The 13,227-nt window shown below is 37.1% G+C and overlaps 1 protein-coding gene across 1 annotated transcript in view; it reads left to right on the forward strand.

The window, feature by feature from the left end:
• The first annotated feature begins 387 nt into the window (after nucleotides 1-387).
• Nucleotides 388-13,227, forward strand: part of waplb (WAPL cohesin release factor b) — a 63,979-nt gene continuing 51,139 nt past the window's right edge. The window contains exons 1-2 of the mRNA XM_067369032.1: nucleotides 388-637; nucleotides 3,008-3,495. Of these exons, the coding sequence (XP_067225133.1) occupies nucleotides 3,030-3,495 (466 nt within the window). The 5' untranslated portion in view covers nucleotides 388-637; nucleotides 3,008-3,029. The remainder of the gene's footprint in view (nucleotides 638-3,007; nucleotides 3,496-13,227) is intronic.

The following is a 13,227-nucleotide window of genomic DNA, read 5'->3' on the forward strand; positions in this document are numbered from 1 at the left end:
TTGTTGCATTCACTTTTACCACAAAGTGTTGACAATGCTAAACTGGCTTATTCTTCCATTCAGTAGTATCACTGACTGGTTATTAGACGTTTTTGTACTAACCAAAGATTCTATGGTTGAATATAATCCACTTGGATGTGAATATATATTTTTATTCAAATATTATTTCATTAAATTCCTTAACATAAACCCGATAAGTGCCTACAGTACCCATAGTTCAATGAGAAGTACGTGACGCCCATCGCGTTCAAGTTCAAGGCTCTTTCTAAGACCAGCCAATCACACGCCTCGAAAACACACTTACGCCTCCGACGTATGTATAGCGCGGCCCGTGATTGGTTAACATTGTTACGCCTGTGCCGCGACGCGATGGTCGTGACGCAAAAACGTGAGGGAGGGGGAACGCGAATGGAGGCCGTTGGTGTTTCAGAGCCGAAACAATTGAGGGAGAAATACATGAGGAAAACTTAAATAGAAAGCCTGTGAATTTTTATAATCCGTTGAATCGAAACTCATATCTCAGATAGACGTATAACTTTGTCGGTGGAGTTCGTGAGGCATTGCGTGTCAGTATTTAGTGTTTGTTTATAGTGTTAGTGGAGCTCAAAGGCCCGGATTCACTCTCTTCACCAATCAGGCGAGTATTTAACCTCCTTTGGTCCTGCTGTGGGTTCACTTCTTCTATACATTCCATATATGCATTGTAACCTAGTAATAAATGAGTTTTAATGCTGGATCTGAAAGTGTATTTCATAGCATTGCCTTATTAGCCTGCTAGCTTCTTGATGCTAATCCTCTTGCTAGCCCATTAGCCGTTAGCTTGGGTATGTTGTTTTTATCAGCTGTACTAGTTTTCAGACCTCTTTCGTTTTAATCCAAGGGAAGAAGTTGCGTTAATGTATTATTTGCTTAGCGAAGGGAAGAAAGTTGCAAAAATGACATGTAAACAGAAGACAACAGGTAACGTTATAATGAATAGCACTAACGTGTTATCCCACTAGCTTTTAGCATTCTTAGTTTATTACTTATTATTGAGGAAAATTCGCTGCTTTTGCTATAATATCGAATGGAATTATAGCTTAAATTGTGTCTATTATTTTTGAGGTTGACCAGTTGGCACTAGCTAATGACGGGCTAAAATTATTATGATGGTAATACCATAGTACTGATTGAATGATTGCCATATTGATGTGCCATGCAATTTACTTAGTACTTAATGGAATTCAACTCTAAAATTCATGCTAGTTTCTGGTTCTTTTTTTAGTGCTATTATTATAGCCAGAATCTTGCACTTCCTTTTATTTATTGTTGTGGATATCAAAGCTTAAACTTCTCAGTTTTTGAGCACATTGCATCAGATTTGTTTTTCTTACTTATGTAGAGCACAAAGTAACTGTTAAATCTATTTATTTAGTTATTTGTGATGCCTTTTTTATATAAAGTAACAGTGTTTGGAACAATATCGAATAGTATTATAGCAAAACATTTTGTGTAATATTGTTCAGGTTGTTCAGTTGGCACTATAGATTGCCAGCCAATGATGGCCTCAAATTATGCAGATGGCAATACCATGATACTTAATGATTGCTATATTAATGTACGTTATCATTTACGTAAAGGAATACAGTTGTACAACCTTGGTCTGTCTAAAAAGCAATGGTTTTGGTTCATTTTAGTGCTGTTCTTAGGCTTGACAAGATTATGAATTTTTCTGCTGACAATTAATTGCCAAAATATTACGAATAATTGCGATTACCAGTTTAATTCTCTTTTGTTTGTCAGTGTACTCCTAATGTGTTATATTTTTACTTGAAATCATAAATAATATAATACAAATATTATAAGATAGGCCCTTATGATTAACTTTAATGCTGTGAAAATTAGGCCTAGTATTTATACAATTAATTATAATATAATATATTGCAGTCTGATTAATTCCACAAACCTTCATTTCATATAAAGGAATACATTTGACTATCTTTGTGTACTTTATTTTCTTTAGCAAAATGTGTTGTCAATTATAATGCCGCTGCTTAATTCGCAAACATTAATTTATCGCACATGTATTGGAAAGTCTAAATTTATCAGAAGTCCGAATGTGCGAATATAAAACCAACTTTTCCCAAGACAAGTCCATCTGGGATTACATGAAGAGACAGAAAAAAACGAAACACACTAAATCCAGAAGAACTGCGGCAACGTCTCCAAGAAACCTAACCGCAAAGCTACAGTACAGTGAAATGTTTGTGTAAAAATGCTGTAAATTGAAGATGCTTTCAAAAATAATGCCGTAAATAGATTTTATTTATCATTTAATTTCTATTAACTAAATCAAATCAATATATGGTGTGTCTACCATTTGCGTTTAAAAAAAACTTTTGTTCTAGGTACACTTGAACATCGTTTTTCAGGTAGCTTTGCAGGTAGGTTTCAAGTGTCTTGGAGACGTTGCCGTTGTTCTTCTAGATTTAGTCTGTTTCAGTTTTTTTCTGTTTCTTCATGTAATCCCAGATGGACTTGATGATGGTGAGTTCAGATCTCCATGTGGAGTCTACCGGCTGTTGTCAAACTTCTTGTGCATACAAAATGTCTCACTGGATTATTACAATGAACTGCAAAAGTAATAGTGGAAATGTAAACTGATATTTCCTACTGATACACTACAGCAAAATATATAAATTGGCTTAAAACCATTTTTTTGGTAAAAATACTAAGATGCCTAAGACTTTTGCACAGTACTGTATGTGTATAGAAACCAAAATCATATTTTAAAAGTGTTTTATCAGCACAGAAGTGCAAGTAGTTGTCTGGTTTGAATAAGTTTAGGAGTGCATCTGTTTTATAATGAGTAGCCCCAAGATCTTTTAGGTTCAGACATAAGAATGCAGAATATTGTTGATGATATTCATTATGAACAGATGAATCTTGAGGCAAATTGTTAATCGTCAGCATTTGATTGCAAAACAACCAGTGAATTATTCATGAAACAGTTTATGATCATTTACAGGGAATATGAGACAGATGCCACAATGACGTCTAGATTTGGAAAAACATACAGCCGAAGAGGAGGAGATGGGACCTCTAAGTTTGATGAGGTGTTGTCCAATAAAAGGGCCACGCTCAGCACCAAATGGGGTGAGACAACTTACAAAGCCAAGGTGGGAGCGAAGAGGCCTGGTTTAAAGACCGAGGTGACGGATCAGACCAAGAGGTCCAAGGTCTCAGAAGGTGATGGCTCAGAGGATCCGTTCGGATTTGACAGTGACGATGAATCCAAGCCGGTCACGTCTCGTAATGTAGCCCAGTCTAAATCCAAAGTGACGTCCACAGGAGGCTCCCAGGCCAGTCTAACGTTGGAGCCCAACAGCAGGGTGAACCAGCCCGCCAGCGTGGAGGCCGTGGCCCCCAGCAGGGCCCCTTTCACTCTCAGCAGTGAGAGAAGTGCTCACAAAGTGCCAGAGGACCCTGGGAAATTTTTTAACGCACCTACTACAGGTATGTTTTGTTCATGGAGGATTCCCCCCCCCAAAATACATTTGAATTGTTTTATTCTTCAAACAATATCTGATTTGTTCCTGCATTACTCAGTAGTTATGTCAGTGTCGTTCAGGTGTTTGACCCATTTTTCTCAAAGGGAAGAGCAAGTGCACACTTACCACATTGTATAAACTTGCCCTAGATTGATTTTTTTTTTTTTTTTTTTGTGGTCGTTTACTTGCCTGAAACATTTGAACAAACAACTTTAATTTACTGAACAAGAAGGCATATAAATATTACTTTGTTTGACTTTGAACTCCATATTTGGCATAACGCACATTATTGAAATTAGGAAGCATGTGTCATCACCAAAGTCCTTGCCAAATCCTTGAATGTCCTTTGGAGGGTTTGTCAGCAGTTTTTGCAGTTTCTTTGGCTCAGTGGCTTTTTGCTTCGATTAAGAGGCGTGCAAGAGCATTGGTGAATTCCACTTGAGTTTATATCATCAGGTGTTTCTGATAGGTGTTCAGCATAATTTACAAGTGCACATGACTGCTTGGAAGAAAAACATTAAGACTGTTTGTTGCCTTTACTGGGCAATGCATTTGTGTACAGTTTTTAGTTATTAGAGGTCCTTTGAATAGTGGTCTTCGTGGGGTTTTCAGTAGATGTTGTTATTGGTGTGCGATGTTGAGAAGAAATTATACTCTCCAATATTTTTCAGGGATTTTGTCAGTAACGACAATATTTTGCTGTGTGTGTTTGTGCTGGCACCTTAGCTGGTTGTGGACAGCTTTTTATATTTTCCATATTCTTTGCGGTGGTTAGTTTACAGCAGTATGTACACCTCAAATCTTAGCCCTGATGAAGGCCTGTGAGCAAAATAAAGAGTATTATCTTTTCAGCTCCATTTTTCTGATTATTTTGATCTCTATATTTCACAAGTGTTGCTGGTATTGTCCCAAAAATAGTTCACAGCAACAATTTTCCACTAAAGGAAGTATTACACAGAGTTAGAACTCTATTCTTATTTAAATTAAAAAGTACTCTAATTAGATCACCGCAGGTAAAACCCACACATGGCACCTCACTACATGGTATAAAGTAAAAATATTTTTTTTCTAGAATGGCTTTATGGCATTTAGTCTATAAACACATTTAATATAAATACGAATGCACAAAACTGCAAGTTTATGACAAAAAATAGTCTGTAATTTGGCCTTTATTACTTATTTAATACATGTCTACATTAAAAATTAAATAAAATGAGATATTAACCTACATTTCTGACAGAATACCACTGTTACAGTTTATGTTACCACTGTAAATCCATGAGAAATGTTATTGAATTGTTGGTTGAAAAATATTTTAACTGAATCAGTGTTTCTCCTGATTTGCACATTAGTGTTGTTAAATTATGCATGATGGGCCACATATAATAAATATATTTTAATAGAGAAGCTGCGGGCCGTTTGAAATTCATCTCCGGGCCGCATTTGGCCCGTGGGCCATAGTTTGGACACCCCTGCCTTAAACTGATTTCAAGGGAAATTTAACCTTCTATAAGGGCTTATTTTTCTTATTTTATCAGATGTAACAATTTGACAAAATATAATGCATACATTTAATCAATACATTTAATTTGAATGAGACATTGTTACCAGTCAAATCAATCAATTTACAATTGCATAAATAATGCTTTTTTTTAAATCAATATTTAATTATGAATTTAAAAAAATGAAGTGTATGATAAAACTTGAACCGGTTAAATGGTAAACTGTTAAACAGTGGTTTAGGTAAAAATGGGAGTAGAGACAATTTGAAATGTACAACTCTTGTCCAACAAATGGCATTTTAAGAGGATCATATGAGATGTAATTTGAAGGCCTGTATTTTTTAAAATCAAAATGTGTACAGTGAGAACTAGACTATGGGATCGCAAATCAAACAATTTTAATTCTCCTAAAATAATTATCACGTTTTCCCAATGTAGAGTTAGTGTTCTATATTTTACAGATATATAGACTCTCATTTTTAGGCTACGTCCACACGAAGCCGGAGCTTACCCTAAACCGATCTTCTTTTTTTTCCTCGTCTCAAGAAATATCTGCGTCCACACGAAACCACTGAAACGACTCAAAACGATGTAGTACACATGCCAGACCATTATGTGACGCTGTAATTCTGCCGCAGAAATGCACTTAAAGCAGCTAAGAAGACTTGGAGCATGCGCATAAACCTTGCGCGCTGACTACAAACTTTAGCAAAGCTTAGAAATAACACTTTATTTTGGTTCAGTAGCTTCTGCAGCACGAACGCAAGCATGTAGAGTTTGCTATTGCTGTTGTTGGTGCTGTTTTGTGGTGTTAGCACGTCGGACTAGGGTCGACTCGTGGGGTGATGACATCATCGTTTCAGAAAATATACGGATTGCCCCGTCCACACGACAACACCAAGACGGCGTTTTCAAATTTTTCCACTCTGAGACCCAGTTTAAAAAAATACTGGTTTCACCTTTCGAAAACGCCAGATCCGTGTGGACGAAACGCCTAGCCGATAAAGAATTTGTGCGGTTTCACTGAAACGCGACTCCGTGTGAACGGGGCCTAAGGCATATGCAAAAAATTAGGTGGGTATATGCATCCGTATACCTTAGACTAGAGTTGTCAAAAGTACCTGGGGCCTCATTTATAAAACTGTGCGTAAGATCCCTACTTAAAGTGTACGTACGCGCAAAAGCTAGATTCTGCGTATGCACAAAATCAGATTTATAAAACCATGTGTGCGCCAGAACCTGCGCACAAATCCCTTTATAAAATCCAGTCAGCGGAAGATTGTGCGTACGTGCATCTCCACCCTGTCTCCTCCCCGAAATCACCATATATGGAGCTTACGACGCCTAGTTTTACTATGCATAATCTCATCTGCATATCATGTTCCCATCCAAGTGACATCCACGGTTAACACCGTCAAAGGTACAAGACATTGGAAAATATTAGATATGATTAATAGTTTTAAACAATTCAAATCAAATTTATGCAGTTTTGCTGATATGGTGAACATATCTTTTAGGAAGTTTATAAGCTATATTTAGTGGAAACAGATCAGCCTACTTATTATGCAGTGTAAATACAATTGTCCGAAACGGCACGTCACTGACAAAGTATTTAAAAAAGAAAACATGCAAATCTTACCGTTTTCCTCAAATGATATCCTTCAAATGGTAATTGTTTGAAGATCCTTAACACGACATCAACACCTCCTGCAGCTGTGGTTATACAGTAAGATATTATCATTGGACCTATTCAAACTGGACAACGGACCGTTCGACCACCGAATCCAGCAGTGTCTTCCATAATATCTAAGTTAAGTGTGCATCACTGATCGTCATTCTCGAAAAAATATTTTGTCATAACATCTGCAGTTTAGTTTAAAGAGGAATTATTGTGCTACCAGCGCTCCTCGCTGTCATTAAAACAGCGTGTCACTGGAAAAGTGATCGAAAGTAGCACATCTACTATCTCAATTCATATCACTTTTGTCTCCAGAATGTGCGTACGCACGGCTCAAAGTTTGCTTAATGGTGTGCACATTCTCCCATCAAGTTTGTTTTTATAGATCACAACCTTTGCGTGGGAACTGGTGTACGCACGTTTCCAGCCCCGTTTTGTGCATACGCACGCTTTATAAATGAGACCCCAGCTTCGGTAGTCGGTACTGAAATTTGAAAAATGTGACACTGTTGAGCAGATTCATAAACACCTCTGATTGGCCATTGTGTTCACGGCTCATCGGATATGTCTGTGATTGGCTTTAATGATCAAGGCTATAAAAACTCTGAAAATGGTCATCAATGAAGCTCTTTACCAAGTGCTTACACAGATATACAGGACCAGTCCACTGATAGACGCCTGCTCTCAAACACTCCCGCTTTCAAAACGCTTTCTAATTCAAAAACGTCTGTGTTTTCAAACGCTCCTGTGTGTTGATCATTGTAGCCGATCACAGACATATCCGGTGAGCACGTCAACACAATTGCCAATCAGAGATGTTTATGAATCCGCTCAACAGCGCTCAAAGTGTCACATTTTTAAAATTTAAGTACTGATGGGTACTGAAGTCCTTACTTTTGACAACTCTACCTTAGACCAGGGGTCAGCAACCTATGGCACTTGGAGGGATAATCACAGAAGTGCGCACCACTGGTTTGTAGGATCTGCATGCTAGCGCAGGTTGTAATCACTCAGTTTATCAGTATTTGTATTTCCAAACTTGATAAAGCAGGCTGTGTGACTATGAGGATTGGTTTCCTCAAAATGTACATCCCTATGCAGGTCTGAGGGGCTTTATTTAAATTTATTTAAATACATACGTCTTTTTAGCAATTGTCACGTGCCAATGATTATCCCTGCCCATGCCAATGTTGGCACGTGTGCCATAGGTTGCAGACCACTGCCTTAGACTATACTACTGTTCATACGCAACAAAATGCCAAAAAACAAACCATCACACTTTGATTTCTCAATTGTTTTGTTCTGTTAGGGGAGAAATGAAATGTGGAAGTGAATGTGGGTGGAATTTCACATGCATGTAATCGGAGTGATGTTATAGTACAGAGCTGAAAATAAACTGACCCATCACTCTCTGTTTTATTTTTTTCAAATATAATTCATCAGAAAACTTCCTTGAGGGGATCTGCACCATAAGTGCTGTAAATGCTCAGGACACCAGCGTTACAGGCTGTAGACTTGTGTAAGACCTGCTTAATATCACAGTAATGGATACGGTGGACTGACTCTTACAACAGCAGCCTGGAGCTCCCAGCAGACCAAGAAATGAAAATCTTTAATTGGCCCAAACTCTATTTTACATTTCCTCTGCATAATTGCTTTTTCAGGTCGGTACTCCTCCAGGGTCTTGCAAATCATTTGGCTGACTAAGTAATCAATGAGGTGAAGTTAGAGGAAACTTTCAGAACACTGACACCCGTCAGCGGCGATGTTAATACGAGAACACTTAGATGCCGATGGAGCGTAGCGTCTGGACAGGCCCCTATGAGCTGCTTATCTCATTTGGAAGCACAGCACGCAGAACTCATCACCTTGTCTGTAAACGCTTAGGGTCTCTTGTGAGAATGCATGCTGATGAGTGGCTCTCCCTAAGATACTCCAGTTTTGTTGCTCCTGTGAATATTGCATGGATCAATCTATTATCTGGCAAAAAAAGTAGACGTTTATGTTCCTATTGTTCTCTAGACAGCAGAACAAAGTACAATGAATCAAAGGGGAAGTAGTTTATGGATGATTACGATAACTATAAAGTTTTTAATAATTGTTCTTATTCTCTGAGAATAGGGATGTCCCTCCCAGTGCTATAACTATAAAGACACAGAGGAATAATATTGTTGGAATCTTTTCCACTTGGTTTTCCATCTGAGGATTAATAAGAACATAGACAGCCAATCAGAATCCACCCACCTTTTAAGATCTTGAGCATTTAATGTGGTAAACAATGACATAACTGCAGTGCACAAACAGAACATTATTTTTGGTTGATGTGGATGATATAGTTATCGTTTTTGGTGTGAACGGGCCTTAAGTAGTGGTCGACCATTATATCCCCAAGGCTGATACTTCCACCAGTATTTGGCCTTTTTTAGTTATCGCTTTGGGTGATGTGCCAGAAGCAAGACTTTTTTTTTTTTTTTTTTTTTTTTTTTGACAGCGCGGAGAACGCCCGCACCGATGCTCCCATTCTGTGTCTTTATTAGACAGAACTAGTTAGGGTTTAGTATGTATTTATTTATTTTATTTTTTGTAGCATTGTGTAGGCAATCAGCACAGGGATTGACATAACCAACGGAATCTTTGGGCGGAGTTTGTGCTGAACAGGTTTGGGGTAAAAAAAATCACAAGATTTAAAGTCTTTTCAATATCTAATAAACATTTAAAGGATTAGTTCACTTTCAAATGAAAATTACCCAGAGCTTTTCTCGCCCTCAAGCCATCCTAGGTGTATATGGTGTATATGACTTTCTTCTTTCTGACGAACACGATCAGAGAAATATTAATAAATATCTTGATGCATTCGAGCTTTATAATGGCAGTTAGCATTACTAAACAACAAGTATGAGATGAAGAAAGTGTCTCCATCCACATCTATCCATCATAAACATACTCCACACGGCTCTGGGGGGTTAATAAAGGCCTTCTGAAGGCCTTTACGCATACGCATTGTGATGCGTTTGTGTAAAAAAAACAAAAATATATATATATATTCAACAAGTTATAAAGTAAAATATCTAGTTTCCGCCAGACCGCCTTCCGTATTCTACTTACAAAAAAGTGTAAAACTTTCGTAGTTCAGAAAACTTGCGCTACGTCCTATGCCTTCTCTATGCAACTTACAGAACTCCTCGTAGCTGTGTGGAATATTTTTATGATGGATGGAGACACTTTCTTCAGCTCATTCTCGTTTGGTAACGCTTACTGCCATTATACAGCTCTGATGCGTCAGGATATTTATTAAAATTTTTCCAGTTGTGTTCATCAGAAAGAAGAAATTCATACCTAGGATGGCTTGAGGGTGAGTAAAGCTCGGTGTAGTTTTCATTTGAAAGTGAACTAATCCTTTAATTTCACAAACCTTGCAAACCTTTGGTGAATCCAGCTGTGAGATCTTCTGAACTGTGTGTTTGTAGACTGCATAAAAAAAAAAGTGTTGATTTTATGTGAAGCGGTCAGTCTGTGCTTTACATTTTAAATGCTTTATGAAATTATGCTGCGCTATATCCATTTGGCCGCCTTGTTGTATTCATGTCATTGACTTTATTTGAAAAAAATAATTCATTGTACACATACTTATCAGATTACTAAATGCACTCTTGAGTCTACAGTGTTTGTTTACTTTTGTTCATATTTTAACAAATTCTTTCTGTGAAAAATACTATAGTAGGTACTATAATCAATATCAGTCAACCACTAGCTTTAAGGCTTGTTCACACAGAGACCTAGAACTGCACTGTGTGGATGTAAAAGTCAATATGTAATAAACTCACTGGAAAATCTATTTCAGTTGTTTATAAGAAGATTTAAAACCAGATAATGAGATTTAAAATTGACACATCCAAAATGCATAAAGAAAACATCACTCCAATTTTTCAAAGTGAACGTCTCAAATTTGACATGTAAAGTATTGTCTAGCATTAATGGCAAATTAATTAATTTCAAATATAATTCTGAACAACAGGTATGCTTAATGCAAATTTACACCTGGAACATGAAATTATGGGGTGAATATTAGAGCTTTAACTCTACTTTACATTTCTCACATGACTCCTATCATCTATCTAAATTTGGGCTTAGCTAGGTCAAAAATGTAAGCAGTGTGTCTCTGGTCTGGGATAATGATATAATAAGCACAGTTAGATATAATCTTGCTCTGCCACATTTAACACCTAAATACTTTCACACAGTCACAATTCTTCCATACAGTGCTCACATACCAGAACAGTGTATTCTTTCTACATTAGATCTACATAAACTTTATGAACTAATCAAAGGTCGCATTAGACTTTCATTTTGACGGACAGGATCTTAAAAATTCTGTCATAATTAATTATTACCCGTCATTTTATTTTTTATATTTTAATGATAATAAGACATTTAGTAGTTTCTGTTTTGTCCACATTTTCATTTTTTGTTCACAAGCTTACAGAATAAGGAAATAGGCCTAGGCTATGCATTTATTAATATTATGAAAAGAAAGTTGAACAAAGACTGTGTCACTTTTCAGTTTTCAGTTATCGTGAGTGAACGTGATCATCTCTTCCTCTTTAATTTTACAGAATGAAATAAACATGAATGAACATCAGAAAATATGTTGAAAGATACAGTAGCTTTTTACCGAAATCTGTATCACGTCTTAATCAGTTCAATTAAGCCGAGTTCAGACTGCATGATTTTAGTCTCCCCAACCATTTCCTCCTCCATATTCTTCTTTTCTGTTTCTTGTTTTCGCTGCACATCAGCGCACAGGCAATTCGTATTGCAAGCTTCTTGCGGGCTACCATTTTTAATAATAATCCCAGTCTCACGTGAGAACTCCGGTCTTGCATGTGTGATATCGCGTCGTTTCCTTGTCACATCTCGCGTGTGTTTGGTTGTGAAATGTTGTTTGTGTGCCAGACAGAGTTGTCTGCGATTCTTACTATTGTAAAGTCATGCAATGTGAAACCTTCTGTCGCTGATCCCCTCGTGCAGTATGAACACAGCAGCGACTGAATGCTGGCCAAGATAGTCATGCAGTGTGAAAAGAACAGTGACCCGACTACTTTGAAAATCATGCTGTCTGAACTCGGCTTTAGTGTTGCAAGCAATGTCACGTAACATACCTCAGAAAAGCCATTCGTTGACATAAACTTGATAGTCGGCATAAAAATAACAAAACGAACCATTTAAAACAAAATGAACTGGATTAGAAACTTAATTATGCAAGTATAAGGATTATAACTTTATTAATTATAAAATAGACTTAAACTGGTTTCTCGCCTGTGTATAATCAAACATATTGTTTTCATTTTATTCTGGAGACTCGTGTTCTGCGAACTAATGCATTAGTCATCTTGTGTGTAAAAGCAAACTTTAATTAAGTTGTGGTTATGACACTATAGTATAGTAGAGCTAAACTAAACTTGTATTCATTGGCAAAATAATGTTAGTAACACAGCGTTGACAATCAGCCTAAGCCTTTTAATGACGAGCAGACAAGCATAAGGTATCATAATCACGCCATGTTGGATCATTTGGCCGGAGGAGGACTGGTTCCCTGACTGAGCCAGGTTTCTCCCAAGGTTTTTTTTTTTTTTTTTTTTTTTTATCCTAAATTCTGTCACCTGATGGAGTTTGGGTTCCTTGCCACTGTCAACTTGAATTGCTTAGTTCATAGATGCAGACTCCTCACCTTTCATTCTGAGAGGACAGAGACAGGTCACAGTGAATGAAATCATGAGAATCACACCACCTCAGTTGTCCAAAAAAAAAAACTCCTGGGAAGAGTGAATGGGCCAGAGTCATCTCTGCTAGGTCTGCCCGCATCCCTTTACATGAGAATCTCGTAAATTAGCGTTATGATAACCTTAATTTAATTGGCATAAGTATTGATATGTAAAGCTTGGGACTGTTAATAATCCTGACATGGCTGACTTGTTTTAATTTTAACATTTTTAGCGTTATTTCCACCGAATCGAATGTACTTTTTATTTCATATACAACTTGTATAACGCTGTGTTACTAACATTATTTTGCCAATGAATACTAGTTTAGTTTAGCTCTACTATACTATAGTGTCATAACCACAACATGATTAAACAGTTTGCTTTTACACACAAAAGATGCTCTGTGCAATTTCATAATGACAAGGTTTGAAATGAACACCTGTAAAATGCAGGTAAAAATCAACTGTGGAGGGTAACGATGTGAAACCACTAGGCAATTTGGAGGGTTATGTTTCACAAATTATCTTTACTCAGTTTGCTGGCGAAGTTAATGTAATCTGTGCAGATTTAGCGAACATACTCCTAAGTCAATATGAATATTAAATATAGCCGAATTGATCAGCACCTGCACATTTCTGGCTTGAACAACACAACCGTCACTAAGCAACAAAATAAAGGTGCACTGGTTTGTTTGCTTTGAAGGTAGCACAGCACAGCCCCAAGAAACATAATAATGTGTAAAATTTAAATTTAAA

The sequence above is a fragment of the Chanodichthys erythropterus genome, chromosome 19, assembly GCF_024489055.1.
Source record: "Chanodichthys erythropterus isolate Z2021 chromosome 19, ASM2448905v1, whole genome shotgun sequence".
NCBI classification, from domain to species: Eukaryota; Metazoa; Chordata; class Actinopteri; order Cypriniformes; family Xenocyprididae; genus Chanodichthys; species Chanodichthys erythropterus.